Source organism: Paramisgurnus dabryanus, chromosome 3 (genome assembly GCF_030506205.2).
Source record: "Paramisgurnus dabryanus chromosome 3, PD_genome_1.1, whole genome shotgun sequence".
Classification (NCBI taxonomy): Eukaryota; Metazoa; Chordata; class Actinopteri; order Cypriniformes; family Cobitidae; genus Paramisgurnus; species Paramisgurnus dabryanus.
Genome location: NC_133339.1, coordinates 51,582,122 through 51,600,662, shown reverse-complemented (window position 1 = coordinate 51,600,662; position 18,541 = coordinate 51,582,122). Strand labels below are relative to the sequence as shown.

The window sequence follows — 18,541 nt, the reverse complement described above, 5'->3', positions numbered from 1 at the left end:
CTGGTATACCACATTTTCTAAAGTACTCGTACTCGTTAAAAGTCCCCCGATACCTGGAATCGATACCACGGTCTGAGAAATGTCTATGTTTGAGCGGCGTGTAAGGGGTTAATGCCTCTTGTGTTGTCCAAAGAGGCAGAGTTTACAACAAACTGGAAAACTAGTCCTTTGTTTTTTTGTTACATTATATGACTAAAGCTGTTACCTGTAAATTTAAATCATGTTTTTTATTAAGTACTCGGTATCGGTATCGGCAAGTACTGAAATGCAAGTAGTCGTACTCGTACTCGTATTCCAAAAAAGTGGTATCGGTGCATCCCTATATGTTAACATTTTAAACAATGATTAACATATCAACAAGTAAAATAATATCAACAAGTAAAACAAAAAGGTTTTGAGTAGTAGACTATATCAAAAAAACAGCCATTAAGTCGTTTTATCTATTGTGGTAGCCTTTGCTTACAAAAAGGTTGGAGACCCCTGCTCTAGAGTTTACACACCAAGAGTTCTGATCTTTGAAAGGAAATAGGGCATAGGGATGATCACTTCGGACTGGAATTTGTGTGATCACGAGCACTGGACTGCATTTTTCACTGGTGTATCACGCAAAACTTGTGTGTCATTTTAAATATTTGCACACTGCTGCTTCTTTGCTTTGTGGTGCTGTGATAATGGCTTAGCACTGACGGGAGAGACAAAGTGCCTTTAATTTTCGTTTTATATTTTCTGATGTTTTTATCTTTCTGTTAAAAACCGATAATGCCACTTTCGGCAGTTTTTTTTTTGTTGGCCGCACTTTCGGTGCTTCACTAGTACAAACAAATGAAAACAGACCAAGGAAAGGTAAAATATAAACAACATAAGTGCTCTTTAAAAAGATCAAGTAAAAAACATTCTACAAAGAAATGTTGTCTGGGGCCTACCTTACTGTTGGTGAGGTCATAGATTTTTTGGCTAACATAGGTAACATCAGGTTTGGGCTCGTTGAAAGTTGCTCGGCGGGGGATATTGCGGTTTGGTTTGGACAGTCGCAGAACGGAACCCTCCAGGCGCACATACACAGAGTGAGTGTGTGTGGCGTGATACGTCTCTGGGTCGTAGCAGTAGATCTCATTCATCCAGCCCTGTGTACACAAAGTCACATTTAACAACAGAACATATGGCTCACTTAAGCAAAAAACAATGCAATGCAATAAGTCAAAAGACAACAAATGTGATGTTTTAGATACCATATGCCAAGTTTAAATGTATAACCTGTAGGTTATTTGCCTGAATCTTTATCCACTGTGCCACACTATCTCTAATTTGTAGGTTAGACTAGTTCAAGTCAAAACTAAGGATTTATTTCTTTAATTAAGCATGTAGTTCATTAATTGTCCAAACATGTTTATGCTGCAATAGTTAGTTTGACTGAAACTGAACACACACATCCATCATACGGTATGGCATAACTTCTACACAGCTTAGTTTATCTGTACGTGTCATCTTAGTGTTCCCGAAGACACCCGAGACCAAAAGACCCAGCTCCGGCCTGAAGTTCATCTAAGTCCCGGTTAAGCCAGATGCTCATCCATATACTGACAACAGTAAAAGCCAGAGTCAACCAGAAGCAGAAACTGACTTTGTAATATCTGCCTGCTTATCTTGCCAGGTTGCCTTCTTCATCGTCTGTCGAGGTGCAGAAGAACAACTGACCCTCCTGGTTTTGTTTTTTCTGCACTTTAACATTATTGAAGTTTTAATTCAAGTCTCAAATCTCAATTTATTTATAAAGCACATTTAAAAACAACTACAGTTGACCAACCAAGGAGTACAAAAGTTTTAATTCCTTGGAACTGTCACTTTTGACCAGCTCAGTTGGAGACAGCTGACAGAGCATTATACTTTCATAATATAACTTTTAAATAACGGTCTGTATATTTTTTCTAAATCATTAATGTTTTTTTTTACATTTTACGGTATTACTGCAATGTTTCATGCACATTATAATTTAATATTTTAATATGATGAATATGGTTAATTTAATACCATACATGCTAACTGTCTAAATGTCTCAGAAAAGTATGCAAAGTTTGTTTTTAAACAAAATGACTAATTACAATCTTGCAAACAATTCTACTAAACAAATATTGCTGCAACCGCTATACGGTGCCTTCGAGAAAAAGTGGCACAGTGGGCAAGTAGATCAAGTGTGTAAATATCAGTGGACTGTTTTATGTTGTTACATTTGGGGAGTGTAGGTAAAAGAAACATCACATTTTAGACAAACGGTGGACACTTCATGTTTCTCTGATTTCACCATACATTTGTCACCTCGCTATGGGAACTAGAGGTCGAATACTATCGTCTATCGGCACAACCCTAATACTTAAAGTCAAACTTGATAACTGCAGTGCCACTTTTGCTCATTGCTATCTGAAATAAAGACTACTGCTCAAGGAAATTCAAGTTTCCTGGCTTTTGCTAAAAAGATTTCCTACGGTAGAAAGTAACAATGCGCTACTTATGTTCAAAGTGAAATTCAAGACGTTTTACATTTGTTCAGAATTCTACCTGGCATTGATAGACCACACAGGGGAGTTATTGACCACAGCAAAAATATATGTCTATTTCTAAAACATTATCTTTTAAAATTATGCTTTTCTGAACAATTTTACTTTCACCCCTGCCCCTGCTCTCCCCTATTTAAATATGTGATGGCTAAGTGATTTTGTTTTGAATCCTGCAAAAAACTTTAACTTGATTTTAACTAAATTAAAGGGGACAGAGAATGAAAAACCATTTTTACCTTTTCTTTGTTGAATAATGGTAGTCTACCCACATTCACAAACATACAAAAAGTGCTAAACATGCTAAACATCTCAGTCTCATAGTAATTCTTCTTTTAGAAATGTCAGCCAGAAAACAGCCCAATCTGAAAAACTGATGCTTATGACATCACAGGAATCTAACTGCCCCTCCACTTTAAAATAATTGGCTACATTTTTTGAGTGGCAGCAAAGTCAGCCAATCAGTAATGAGATTGCAAGTTAAGCCAGTAGGGGGAGCCAAATAGGTGCAAAACCACTTGTTTAAAATCCCCCACCCTAATAGAGCTATCTGAGAGAGGTTTTTAGGAAGCTTCTAAGGCATTACAAACCCAAACTAAAAATATTTTGTCTACATGTCACATCACAGAACAAGGATAAATACCCCATTCAATCATTCTATGTCACCTTTAACATTGCTGTCTCAGTCGACTTTAAACAGGTGTAGCTCTGTCATTTTTTGTAAGATTCCAAGAAATCATGTATCATTTATAAAGTTATTTTATTAGAGAATGTGAAAATATAAACAACAAATGTTTGCAAATTTGCTTATTCCCACCCATTTTGCTAGCACAGGTCACATATGCCCTTCTGAAAAATACAATATAACTGAGTACCTTAAAGGGGCGGTGAATTTGTCGATTTTATTGTTTTATACTGTTGTCTGATGTCTACTTATGATGTTGGCGTGGTTTTTACATTCAAAACATCAAAAACAATAAGTAATAGGCTATTTTGTAACATGGATTAGTGGCTCTCTGGAGAAAAGCTTCGTTTGAAGGGGCGGGCCGCATTGAAGACCTGGACGTAAACACCCACTGCTATGATTGGACGGCTTCATTCCCCGTCATTAGATGTGGGGAAATGTTATAAAAACATTAATGTGTGAAAATAGCAGCCGAACACATATATTTTTGAGCCACAAAAGATTCTGGGTGCTAAAGATGATACACATAAATGACAATATGTATAGTAAAGTAGAAACAAAACTTTAAACTCGACGTGACTAAAGTACCATATACAACACAGTAAGCGTGCATCAGATTATAAACTGCGGCTGATAAGCTTTTATCAATAACTTTGTATATTTCTATTGTGCTTGTGAGGTTGCTCTTAGATACACGTAACGTTACATACCACAGTTGTATGATAAAAAAGCTTTGTTGAGTGTTTGACCGTTCAAACGAAACTTGCCTAAATTACCGTATACAACACAGTAAGCGGGCATCATAATCTAAATTGCGGCTGATAAGTCCTTCCTTATCACTACCTTTGCATATTTCTACCGTTAAATTACAATCGTATTGTTAAGTGTTCCACCTTTATTAATCGTTTCATGTTTTTAGTAAATTAAAACAGTCAAACATACGTGTTTAGACACGAATGTTACAACAGGACATATCAAGCGATCTCTTTGAACAAAGCAATAGTGAAACGCAGTAACTTAAATAAAGTAAAATGTCTTACTTGCTGTGTCATTTTCGTCAGATCCAATATTAGTGGTGCTTTTAATCACAGTCTCTCTGCAAATCCAGCATCGACTTGCTTCTTTACAAGTGATGCCGCAAAGTACACAAGGTAATCAAACACTCCCCATGCGAGCTGGAACTCTTCAAAAACAACCTTTATCCACGCATTCCTAATGTTATTTTCCGAGCCTCCGAATTAAAGTATTCAGCTTCTGTGTTGTTCCCACACGGTTCTTCCACAACCCAAGACTTCGTTATAGGGCTGCACGATTTGGGTAATTTTTCCCATTGCGGTTATTGGTGCTAATATTGCGATGTGCGATTGCGATTATAATAAATGGTATCATGAGTCAACTTGATGGGTTTTAAGGAAAATCCACACACAGTTTAGTGATAATGCTAAAATGTGTATTTGTAAAACTAGAAATGTTTTCGTATTGCCACGTGATGTAGCAACTGCTCAGTGTCAGTAATCCTAAATCCAAAATACCGCCATACAACAGACGTAGAGTTTTTTTTTCGGCTACCAGATCACTGTCAATCTCCTCTGCATCCTTCTTTGCTCTGGTATTTCCGCGCTGCGCACACACAAGTGACAACGCACGCCACACACGTGCATGCCACAAGTGCACTGCCTTTTTTGTTCGTTTTTCTTTCTTTTTTAAACGGCAAGAAAAATCATCAAACTGTTATCAGAAAGTTTGTGTTAACAAGTCCACACATTTATTTATTTAATATAATTGCAACATTTTGCTGTCATATAATCGCACAGGCTGACATTGCGATTGCGATGCGATTAATTGTGCAGCACTACTTCGTTACCATGGTTACTCTATCATAACAGATCACCGCGTCAAAATAAAAGTCTATCAGAAAAAATTTATTTAAAGGAACAGTATGTAAGAAATTTATATCAATTAATTATTAAATGGCCCTGAAATGTCACTAGACATTAAGAAATCATTTTCATTTCAAATACTTATATCACTCACAACAGCAGTCCTGCCAGGATATTGTCATTTTAAAAGTGCAGTTGCAGCCCTCAACTGATGTTTATGTTGTCATGTTGTGTATTGGCCACCAGTTGTGTGATTGCAGTACCAGTTTTAGCCACAAGTTTTGTGATTGCAATACCAGTTTGGGCCACAATCCTACATATTGTTCCTTTAAAAGTCATTTTGGTTACATTTGGCAATCTTTATAGACATGTTTACTGATTGAGACACAAGTGTGTCACGCGAAGCTGTGGGTGGGGCTACAAAAGTGGTCGTTGTATTTGCCTTTGAGGAGGTGCTTCAATTCTACTTTTGATGTCATATTTCTCAGAATTCCACACTTGGTTGTAAAACTGGCTTGGTGCCAAAAACTGTTATATTTCAGTAGCATGGACGTTTTCAGTTCTGAAACTTGCAGGATGTTCATTTAACTATGATGACGTCTTATATAACAAAGTATCAAGTTAAAATTGAGTATTTGATTCACCGCTCCTTTAAGGAGTACCAAGTACATAAGCTTGCTTTCGGTCTCTGATGGACAATTTGCTTTCATTGCTATTATTGTGCATTTATAATGTAGTATTTATAGAAATGACAGCAGTATTTCAATTGTAACCACTTAACCTCTGCTTCAGAATTATCTTTAGTAGCAGACTTGGACCCACCTTGTAGATGCCTGGTTCTTTGATATCCAGAGGAACTCGGTTCCATTGCTCTTTTCTGAACCAGCTGCCATGACGACTTCTTGGAGATCTGTGCCTTGCAGATAACCACACAACAAGTATTGCCACCATGAATCCTGCCACTATTCCTATTAACAACCAACCCACATAGGTAGGGAGTGGCAACACAAAGCAACCATAAACTAAAGATATCAGAAGAATCAGTCCATTGTGAGGTACTTCTGGAGACTCATCTTCTTCCTCCTCCTCTTCTCCTCCTTCAGTTGGTTCTTCACTGCATCCCCCAGTACTCTCTCGTCGGACCTGTGATGGATAAAGGCCCTTTCCATCCAGCTCTGTGTCAGTGCAGAGCTCAAAGTCGTCAGTGTAGAGCTCACAGAATTCTTCATCTTCCTGACGGGCAAGAGTCGACATGAAACACCTATCCAAACCAAGTGAGGGTGATCTGTGCAAAGGCAATTTAATGGCTGCACCCTCTAGAGGACTGTCCACCTCCAGGTCTTCCTCTTCCTTGATGCAGTAGTTGTTGTTGCTTTCTGAGTGGCCATTGAGGGCAGACAGATTGGAGAGGTCAGAGGCACTGGAGGAAAGATTTCTGGACCGGTAGGAGACTCCTGTTGTTGTGGATGTGGAAGTGTTTGTGCTGACACCACTAGGTTCCTCACCAATGATTTTGCTGAGCAGCTGAAGGGGCTCAGACATGACCTCTGATAGGCGCCGCCTTGTATCTTCAATACGTGCCTCCACCTCCTGAACCTTAAAGAAGGAGCGGCTGTCGGGTGAGGTAAGGGGGGAAGAAGGAGCAGTTTTCGAATCTCCACTGGGAGGGGGAACGCGTTGTTGAGTAAATGGTTTAAAAAGATGCAGATTGAGCCGGGAATCTTGGGGCCGGGTAGTGGATGAAGACTCTGGTTCAGGTCGGGTTGTGTCAGTGGATAAAGACTTAACTAGGGTCTTCATCAGATGACGATGCCTCATTGCTTGGGGGGCAACTGTTGGTGCTTCACGAGATTCCACCTCAGTGGAGAGAGACTTCACCAGGCTGAGGAAAGGTTTTGATGGTAGAGTAGAGGACTTGGCTGGGGATGAGCTGGAGGAGGCCGAATGAGCAGAAGACAAGGGGGAATTCAACTTTTGTTCTGAGGGCCATGAAAAGCTAACAGGACTAGAATTGGATGAGCAACAGAGGCTAATGGAGGGATGCTGTATAGCCAAGGCAGAGCTGTGGATCTGGGGGACTGTGGTAGATGGTACTTCTTTAAAAATATCCACCTCCAATCCTTCAGAGAGGAGCTCCTCACTAGCCTCCTGAGCAGTTATAATACTCTGATCTTCAGTTTCAAGAATGGAAGGTGAAAGAGCCAACCTGTACAGCTCCTCTTCCTCCTCCTCTTTCTCATTTCCCTTTGCAGAAAAGTGTATAGTAATGGTATCTCGGGAGAGTGAGCGTTGCACCTGCAGCTTAGGGGCCACTGAGGGACGAGACGAAGAAGAGGAAGATGGGGCCCTAAGTTTCTCTGCATGGCTAGCACTCGAACTGTTCATGGCACCAATCAAAAGAGCTCACAACCTGTGGGTACAGAGAAAAGACAGATTAGAAGCCAAGTCAGTTTATCTGCAAAAATAGCCAGGATATGAACCAGAGGAGTCAGATTCCAAAAACCAGTTCCCAATATGGAACAAAGCATTCTAAACATTCAGTAGTGTTGTGTAAAAGAAGGTCTACAATCTTTGTTGTTTTACGTTTTACAGTGAATAAAGAAATAAAAATTCATATGGACGTAAAATAACATTTTAGGCCATTAATTACGGCATAATTACAGTAATTATGCCTGGTAATTGCTGGCAAAAAAATTGCATATTTTAAAGACTGCTCTGTGAAGTCAGATTTTGAAGACAACAGGTAAAAGATAAACTAAAGGCTTTGTTATATTTAGAGCAGGGGAGGGCGAAGAGTGGGGCTTTCTGTGGCTCCAGCCATGAATGTTTTTTCAAAAGCCCTGAATCTAAATTGTAAGACATCAATAATATGCTAGGTGGCGGCATGCAACTTTAAAGTTGGTAGTGCAAATTAAAATAATGGTTAATTAGAATGTTTGTAAATAAAATGCTAGATCTTCTGACAGAAAATTCTGGTTCAAACTGGTAATTATTACAGTGGCTTCGCTATTAATGTAAATGTGTCCATTTATATTTCTGAGAAGTGAATACTATCAAAAAGAGCATTATCTGATATATAGATCACAGAGACGTGCTCGCCGCGAATGTTCGGCCACAAACTGCAAGTTTGGAAAAAAACGTTATGGTGTTCCTGATTCCCAACCTGTGGATGTTTTTCATCGCTAAAAGGGAGTTTGGGAAGTTATAGCAGAGCACCGATAAAAAAAAATTCCTTGAGACAACGCAAGCTAGCGCTAAAGGTAAAGCTAATCTTTATTTAATTCATTAAATGTTAATTTATAACAAGAAAAACGCTGAAATTAACTGTTTTATAGACACTAGGCATTATTATTTAGCACAGAAATACCTGCTTTGACTTTGATCAGCTCTATTCACTTTAGGTACAGACACAACTGATGATTCTTATATTATCTCTTTTCTATCATTTTGAACACTGACCATAATATTAAAATCACAAGTCGTGTCAGGCATAAATTAGGTTCTGTGCAGATATTTTCGCTTTCATAACCAAAATTTAAAGAAACGGCTTACCTGTTCTGTAGTTTAACTTTTGACAAGAAAACCACCCTGTTTTAAATACATTTTAAAAACTTATACCCGTCGAAAAACATCCGTTTTTTATGTTAAGTTTGATGAACTCCTAAATATGAGATGCAGAGCACTTAGCCCGTTCGGCTAAATTGCATGCGCCAGCATCATGGCCAGAATGCAAACAGCGCAATATCAATGCAACGAGAAGTTATCCAAAATGTACAGACTTAAATAAGATCAGAATTTACGTTTATAATAAAAAAATTTAATAAAATAAAATAAGGTCAGAAGTAGCAAAGTGCAGAGCAAATGTGCAAATTTATGCCTCAAGTGCACAGAAACTAAACACAAGCCAAATAGTTAAATCAGATAACCCCGTCCCCGAGTGATTTATAAATAAAATAAATAAATTATTAAAAGAACGAAAGTATAACCAGAATTGCCAGCTTTGTCTTTAAATTGTAAAAACAAAGAGGCAATGGTTTATTAACATAGAAACCTCTTATGGACGTGTAGCCCAGTCACAGGGGTTGTTGGATTTATTAACGCATTTTAAAAATATTTATTGAAAGCTGCTACTTCACATATTATTTGCATAGCATTATCATAATAGGCTGTATATTAATATATTGGGAGACAGCTGTTATATGTGAAATCAGATAATGTGTGCACCCATATATGGCCAAAATTTAATGATCATCTTTTCATAACACGTCTGCGAAGATTTGACTGTGAGATTGGTGGTCGAATCTATCGATTCTCCTATCGATGCATCGAATCTTCGACTATTCGGGGTCACCCCTAGCTCTCAGCACATATATGGGCAGTGAATTACAGTTTTGGGACATACGTGTAGTCAGTGGAGAAAACTATTTTTGATAAGAAAGCCAGGTTTATGTAAGAGAATAAAAGGCATTACCTGACTGTCAAGTCATCACCTCACTGATCAACTAATATTTGATCAACTGATAGTTGAAAAAAAAAAACATAATTTTTTATCATATGCATTTCCATGCAAGCCAACTGTTCCTGCCCATCTACACACTGGATCTATTCACCATTTAACAATAATTCAATGTATCACAAGTGTCATAAGAGTTTTATTGTATATGCTGCATAAGTTAACAAAGCTAAATGTTTCTGTCTTGTCTTACTGTTAACACTTAATCTTCTGTGTACAGCCTGTGAATAAACATGTGTATGTGTCTAGCAACTGAGTATAAATGCTTGAGCGCAGAGTTGAAGGTTGCCTATTCTCTGCACAGTCTGAATGGACGGAAGTGCCTCTTGCAAGATACTAAAATCATTTCAAACTGTATTAAATGTCGTAAATGCTACTCAGGGCTTAAGAGTGCATCCTAATTTCTCCATGGTGGGATTGAAAAAAATCTGAGGTCGCAGCCATTTGAGGAAAAAAGTATCCGCGACTCAAAGTCTCACTGTGGTTCAACCATAGATATGTATAAAGGCTAGATGGCTTGCCCGCGCTGCTGGCCAATTGAGTGGAACGTCTGCATTTTGGCGGCCATCTTACCACAGGGCGCTCGCTCACTCCTAGCATTGAGTTTTAATGATGCAGGTACATTTAAATGACCATAACTTGCTTAATTTTTTACCGATTTTCAAACGGTTTGGTTTGTTATAAACGTCAAAGATGTAACTATGACACTGCATATCTATACTAAAAATATATAAAAAATTCATGAAACATGTCAAAGCATCCAGTATTATAGCCACGTTAATAACGTTTGTAAAAAACCAAACCGTTTGAAAATCGGTAGAAAATTGAGCAAGTTATGGTCATTTAAAAGTACCTTCACCATTAAACTCAATGCTACGAGTGAGCGAGCGCCCTGTGGTAAGATGGCCGCCAGGTGATGCCATTAGGGACTCAGCGGTAAGCCATCTAGCCTTTATACATATCTATGGGTTCAACAACAGACACACATTAGGCCCATGTTGTGGTCTAAACCAATCAGAGATAGTGAAGGGAAGGACTTTGATTGGCCATGGTCCAGATATTCCTGTACTGTGTACATTTGAAAATGCAGGTGCTGCAGTGAGAGGTGAGTAGCCTTGGCCCAGCAGATAAAGAGAGTGGATGTAGCCACGGATCAGAAGATGAAAGGGGAGATTGAAAACTTTTTGGTTAATGTTAAATTAAGGCCTAAACCGTCCAAAAATAACAACCAATGCTCTGACACGGAACCATCAACCTCCCAGGTTATGTTAAGCCCTGGTCCGGAGACGGCATAAGGTAATGAGCCACATATAATTGAGTCTGTAATAATAATAAAACATAAAAAACATACAATCGATTCCGAGCCAGAGCATAATTCTTATTTATTACACGGCTCTCTAGAATGCTTGATTCTGATTGGTCAGTTGAGACATTTGCAGGTTCGTTCTTTTCAAATAATAACCGCTCCAAAGTAATAACGCATAGCCGGTACTACTTGTACGAGTAAAATCGCTCTGCGCCAATAAAGATCAATAAAGATTACTGTTTGGCGCCATCTTGTGACAAACACTCGACAACCACGACAAGAAACAGAAAGCTTACTGAGACTGAACTTGACAAAAGTTGACAAAAGTGAACTTGTCAACCTCCGCTTCGCGTCGGGTCCTGATCACACTGTCGGGGCTTATTTCCCGATAACTACCGGCTGCCTCTACATTATCCCTTACGTAGTAAACCCGATGTACAGCTATGATGTCGCGTGCGCCCAATTTATAGGATTCATTCCAGATAAGACATTTATAAAAAAGGCATTTCACAGGATTTAGACTGTAGCTGTATCCCATCTAGCCAGGACCGCTGTTTTCATCCAGGATGGCGAGAAAGTGACATATATAGACATACTTCTTATTTTACATATATTACATGAGTGTTTTGGACATCCCTTTGAAATCACTGCACTCATATCATCAAGTTATCAGGTAATTCTAAATTGAATTATAGGCACAGTGCATATGAATGCTCAAACACTGCTGACACTGACAAAGGTTTCCATTACATTGTGTCTGGAGATCGTTAGAGGTTTATACAGATTTGTCTTTATGTCAAACAGAGGATCCCAACCACAAAACATTGAATATATATTTTTTCCGGCGGGAAACATTTTGGAATTCACAATAGCCCTGGGACATCAATAAATTCTTAGGGTCCCAATTCAGAATTGATTCTTGGTGTACTAATTAGCATATTTCTTACATCATTATTTCACATTTGCGCTCAAAGCCAGACTACTTTACTACTAGTCTTCAGGGAGCGCACCATTTCTTGGCTAACACACAACGAAAGAAACAATGCAATGTTTTGCACAAATTGCTGTCAGTTTCCAGGTAAAGCAGACAAGTCGGGAGCTTTTTTCGTTGAAACATGCATGTTGGCTAAAAGGGTTGTCGATAACCCTACATCTGGTCGATTTAACTTAATGGCGAGACGTAAAAATGAAGGGAGTTTTAATCGCTTTGAGAGACTTACCAACACAGCATATCAGGTCATAAAGAATGACACAAATGACTGTTCATTCAAAGTGTATTGACTTGCTTAAAAACTTTAGTTGATATGGGATCTCAGTGTAACACAGATGTTGCATGTCGGAGTTTAACATCTTTGTCATCATCATTAAAATAGCTTTATCATAACTGATTTTTGTATGATTTCTATTAGTTTTAGGGTAATAAAAGCAATCCCAAAGTTTGAAATCAAGTTCAGGACGGCAGCGAGACAGGGATACAGACACTCCAGTTCGCTATTGGGGGAGTCCAGTCAGAACAGGGAACCATCCGAAGAAAGAACAGGTGAGGAGTCAGACGGGCAACAGAGAAATCAAAGAGCCATCCAGGACAACAGACAGTGCAGAAAAAGACGGACCAGAAAGCATCAACGCCAAAACAAAGGGGATTTGTATGCAGAGCGAAGACATGCATTTAATAAAAACAAACTGCAATGAGGTTAAATAATTACTGCTTAAAGATTAAGATAACATGTATAATTAATGACAAAAACAGTATTTAATTCCTTAATATTAACAAATTAATTGAATTTAGTTACTTTACTCAGTAAGGGCTTGTTGCATTTTTTTTTAAGTTAAAAAATATAATAAGACCAAATAAGATTTGTCTCTGTTCTTCTGCTTTGTCTTTGTAAAAACAATACAAAAACACTACAAAAACACAACAATTTACAGTCTAAGTTATGTATTTGCTTTGTTAGAGGAATGTAGCATCAAAACAGAATAATGTCTTGTCCTTCTCACACACACACAGCTTTCTTGCTAGGCATCTTGTGAGGGGAAAACCAGTGTCTTATTTAGAAGTTACCAAAGCAACGCACATATCTGAGGAAGAGCCGGTCGTGGGATTTGTCACTGTTTGTGAGGTAAATTTGATTCAATTTGTAATCGCCAGTTATAGTTACCACTGGGCTGTGGATATGAGACCCTTAGGGAACTGTATGAGGGACATTTTTTTGCTTCCCAGACTCCGATCAGGCAAGTGGCAATACTTTTTACTGGCCCGAACGTCTCTCACGCTTGCCCTGGGCAACCGGGCAGTCCTTTATGTTAAGCCCTAGTATTTGACCGCATGAGCTGGTCAGCGTGTAGCACAGGGCTGTTGCGGGAGTGATTTAAAAGCAAAAGAAGCAGTTTGTTTTACATTTAGCAGACACTTTGATAACCCCCCAACAGAAGCTTTTGGGTTTTAAATGTGTCAGTTTTGAGAAGGTCTTCCACACAGCAAGCTGCATCCTTAATTCAAGAGAGTGCCCAAAAGCTGCAAAAGAATTAGCAAACTATGGAAGTGAAGAGCTCTTGTTGGAACAAACCATTTTGCTCAAGTTCTGGATCATATGAGCTGTGACTGTGATGCTGCTCAACACAAGGAATGGCCAAGTGCTATAATGCTGCTCATCAAATCTTTACTTCCGGGCCTGCAGAAAGATGCTTGGTAAGATTTACCCCTGGATGATCGCTCACTGTCAAAATGAGTACAAAAACCTCTTGCTGATTGTTGAACTATTACTAGTACTATCTCTGTCTACACCTGCTTGTGAGAGGGCTTCTGTTCAATGAAGCGTACTTAAAATAACTGGAGAAGTAGTTTGTGAACTCGCTCAATAAGGATGTTCATTTCAGTAAATTTTTACTAACAACAACCGCATCTTGTTAACCAAACATTAACCATTAACTGTAAGACTAAATTGCCATTGATGCTGCATGAAAAGAGGTGTATCCGTGCTAGGAAACTCTTGTATACACCACCAATTTTCAGAAGTATCTACTAGTTCCACTGTAAAAATACAGTTGACGCTCTGTGACTCAGTAAAAACAATACAAACATGTATTTAATTTGAACTGCAAACACCAGCAACCAGGATTCATACATTATCAAATTTTCACGCAACATTACATTATCAAAGAGCACACGATCAGTCCAGAGGATTTATCTACCACAGTGGCCCTTTCTAAAGCTGGACACAGTTTTGCTTGTGTGTCTTTTTTCAGAACATTCACAAATTAAGCATAGAAAAGTGGTGAAAAGTCGGTAGGCATGTGTCAACTACAGATCTATATAAATGACTGGATTGCGCATAGAACGCTTAACATAACAGCGTGAGGTGAAGCCAGCGCAGAGTTCGAGCGGCCATCTTGGTATTCCCAGAGGGCATCATTGACTTCTATTCAAAATCAAGATCTAAATATACCCCCTTTACAGCGTATCAGTCACACAAGATACATTTTTAGGATATGTGTACGTAAATTAATTAATTCTGGTGTTATTTGCAATTAGGCCTGGGGCGGTAACCGGATTACCGCCATACCGCGGTCACGTGACCCATGCCGCGGGTCTGAGCGCCTCACCGTCATAACCGCAAAAAAAAAAAAAAAAAACACTTGAAACATTGGTCTGCACTTGTGTGTATATGTGGGGATGTTATACACACAGCTTGTTAACAACCGCAACTTATTAACTGAACATTAACTGATATGATTTGAATATTAAATTTTCATTGAGTAGAAATACAGGTGACGTTGTCTGTCACTCGTTAAAAGTAATACAAACATTTTATCTAATTTGAACGTGCAAACAACCGCAACAGATCAACAACAGAATCAGGTTTCATACATTATCAAATTTTCACGCAACATAAAGAGCACGCAATCAGTCCGAGGATTAATATCCAAAGAGGTTAGATTGTCTCTTTTTTCATTTAGCCTACAACAGTGGCCATTTCTAAAGCAGGACACATTTAAAAAAGTTTTGCTTTTGCGTCTTCTTTCTCTGTTTGTGGAAAAAGACAGATGTTTAGGTAAGGGTCGAGGACAGAAGCGTTCTGTCCGAGCACGTGCAACAGAGGCGGACTGCCCAGGCGCGTGCGAGACAGACGCGGACTGCCCGGGCGCGCGCAGCTTCCCAGCTATACTCAAGCACGGACACATATGCAGTACAAGTGATTTCTCATACAAATGGTTATTTTACCAGACCATCAGGGCAGCAATAATTCGCGTCATTTACAGGCTATTCACAAATTAAGGATAGAAAAGTGGCGAAAGGTCTGTAGGACATGTAGACACGCACAATGCGTTAACATTTTTTTTAACTGATAATATTAATTGTTCAAGTTGTTGAATGTTGAAATTGAAGAAATGTGGAAGGAAATAATATTCACTTTACATGTTCCTTAAGTAATTTGCACGTGTTTTGTATTGAAGATAAATAAATCATGCATGTTATTTAACTCGTTGTCTTGCCAATAAACCGCAAAACCGCGGGAATTTGTTGATTACCGACCGCGGTAAAAAAAAATACAAACCGGCCCACCCCTATTTGCAAGGTTTAGGTTTTAATCGGGCAGGATAAAGGATTTATAAAAACCGTTAAGGTGAGTGTGTCCGATGCATTCTGTTAATGACACGGGTATAAATAAAGTTTTTTATTGACATTCAGCTACACGGTCAGCGTTATTTCTCTAAATAAGTTTAGGTAACTTGTAAGATTAGATAACATAATTACAAAACCACAAATTATTATATGCACATACGGTACAAAGCATGATTATTTATTTAGATTTCAGAATGAGCAGGTTTGTCATTAATATTAAACATGCTGTGGTCTGATACAGTAATGAAGATGAATGTATAATAACTGATTAAAAAGCTAAATGTACAACTTTCAGAAAAATAACTATGTACATGCTTAGGACGTTTGCATTGTTATAATGTACAAGGTAACTTCAGATATAAAGACAGAGACTAGTAAAGTGATGTTTATTATTAAAATCTGATAACATCCATTGATTTAATAGAATGTTTGGGTATACCAACATGGTGGCTTCACAGTTGTGATGTTATGCAGAATCCAGTCATTTAAATAGATCAGTGGTGTCAACACACACAGTGCATTAAACAACTTAGATTTCTTAATCTATCATAAATACTTACCTTCTGTTAAAGGTTAACCAGTCAATATGAACATCCCTACTCACAAACTTTTATTTATTGACACTGAGGCCCTGAGTTGCATCGTTTTAATGGCAAAAAGATGAAAGGTGAAGTGGAAAGGTGGCACGCTTGGAGGGTATTGGTCTAGAATAGAGACACTGCTGGCCCTCATTTATCATTCTTGCGTAGAAACGGGCGTATATGTTGGCGTAAGATCACACTCCTCTCACCGCCTGATTTATGAAGCTGTGTGTACCTTTGATATTCAGGTGTACGCAATACCTGCCGTTCATAAATGCTGCGGCTGAAAACGATCGTCATTAGAATAACACGCCCATATAAATTCAAGTCTCCGCCTCCCCCACGCCTTACTTTAGACTAAATAAGAAAAAAAGAAGTGTCCATAATGTTGCATAAAAGATCATTCGTGGCCATGATTTTGTCCCCATGTGATCATGATCGGATTTATGGCTCCATTCAACACAAGCATTTTACCTTACCTATTCATGTGTAGCTATTTATTTATCATCGAATGGTATGTAACTAGCTTACCTTTTGATGCATTATTACCATGTTTTCGTAGCACCTCCTTGTGCTTTCTCGCAATGTGCCGCTTCAGATTCCAGGATGAATATTTGCTAACTTTTACAGTCTCTCCGCACTTCCTTTCAATGTTTTCTTCCTGTCCAATCTTAACTTTGATTCTTACTTTACATTTATGTATAAGGCTTGAATTCCATAACTTATTGCTAGACGTTTTTACAGATTCTCGAACTAGCAAATTATCAAAGGGCGTTCTGGGTTCAACGAGCGGTGCTGAGCGAGCTGACTTTTTAGAGAGGCGCTTTGATGGTAATATTACCGCACCGCTCAACGCTCCGCTCACATGCTCTGCCCTGAAACGGCTCGCAACTTAAGGAATACATATGCATACAAATCAAATGCTTTGGTAAAGTCACACAAATTAAACATTGAAGTTCATGTTGCAAAAAAAAAAACACTGAAGTTTATAATTACTATGTTGTTGTTGTTTTTTTACAGTTGGTCATAATATATCATATACTATTTTAGTTTGTCAGTAGGGGTGTGCCGGTTTCAGAATTGGTGATGACGGTTATGACGTGAGTCAAATGTGACGGTTCGTCACATAACCGTCAGTGGGGGGCGTTTTGCTCGTTTAAATGCTCGTGGATTGACGGGAAAGTGTCATTTTACCATAAAATCATGAATGTGATTCCAAGTGTGTTTTAAACAGTAATAACTTTGAACAATTTAACAGAAAGCAATGAAATATTAAAAAAAAAAACACACACTGTTGCCAGAAGACTGCGCTGTCACTCTCTGCCCAGCATAAATTAATCCTCTATCTATCATCTATCTTAATAATCTTCAGAGAAACAGATTTGTGCATTGGGCTTTTTATGTCTGTAATTGTGTCTATATCTGTCATTACATGGACCAGAACAGCACGAAAACAATGTGGATTAAAAGCGTATTAAAGAGGTTTTGCTCATAAATGCGCAGGTAGAAAGTAATATGAACTTGAGATTGTTATTAAACGCAGCCACAATGGCCACGTGCAGCAAACGCTCTCCGCAGACGCGCTGCACAGTGCTCACCCGGCGTTTAAATAAACTAGACACTGATTAGCACCTTCCTCTACATTTCTTTAAAACTAACAGCAAGACAACTAGCAGTGAATGTGCGTTCAAGAGAGTTAGTAGATTAGCATGGGAGGATTTGAACTTGAAACGCGGAGTGTTCTGACGCCTTTCCGCGGTTAAAACAACATTCCTTCTCATGGTCATTCATGTTTATTTGATGTTATAAATCAGACCTGCCAACCTTGGAATTTTTTTTGAGTACAGTAGCATCGGCCGAAAGGACAGAACACGGGTTTTTAACATATAATTTAACACATGCACGCGCACATGCACGCACACACACCTCTTGGTAACTTTCAAGGTAACATGCTGCACATTGCACTCACTTTTTTCCCCATCCTGCCATAATCTGCTTTAAAAATAATTATAAATGTGAATAAAATCATGTTTAACCCTTAAGAGTTCCTAGGGACATTTTGTGCCATTTTGATTTTGATTTTTAAACCATCTTGACTGTGATGATTGAATATTGCCCAAACTTGCCAAAGGTTAATCATTTTTGATACATTTTAGAATTTTGGTTTCAGTTTTTTAAATTAGCTTAAAATGGCTAAGCTACGCAAAAACCGACTAATGTGTTCCTAAGGACAAAAACTGCCCCATTGAAAACCATTATAACTACCATTTTTGACCCCCCATTTATCTTAACATAAACTAATACAAACCTTTATGTCAATATATCATTTTAAACTGCTGGCCTTGAAGTTTTAATTTTTATACTTGTCCACCAGGTGGCGCTACTTTTTACCATTTCATGCAT

The 18,541-nt window shown here is 38.5% G+C and overlaps 1 protein-coding gene across 2 annotated transcripts in view; it reads right to left on the bottom strand.

Moving 5' to 3' along the window:
* The window catches only part of tex2 (testis expressed 2), a 66,722-nt gene that overhangs the window by 26,860 nt on the left and 21,321 nt on the right, over positions 1 to 18,541 (bottom strand). For both annotated transcript variants that reach the window (XM_065263685.2, XM_065263686.2), the window contains exons 2-3: positions 5,937 to 7,524; positions 924 to 1,124 (exon numbers count right to left, since the gene is read on the bottom strand). In XM_065263685.2, coding sequence (XP_065119757.1) covers positions 924 to 1,124; positions 5,937 to 7,499 — 1,764 coding nt within the window. In that variant the 5' untranslated portion in view covers positions 7,500 to 7,524. The remainder of the gene's footprint in view (positions 1 to 923; positions 1,125 to 5,936; positions 7,525 to 18,541) is intronic.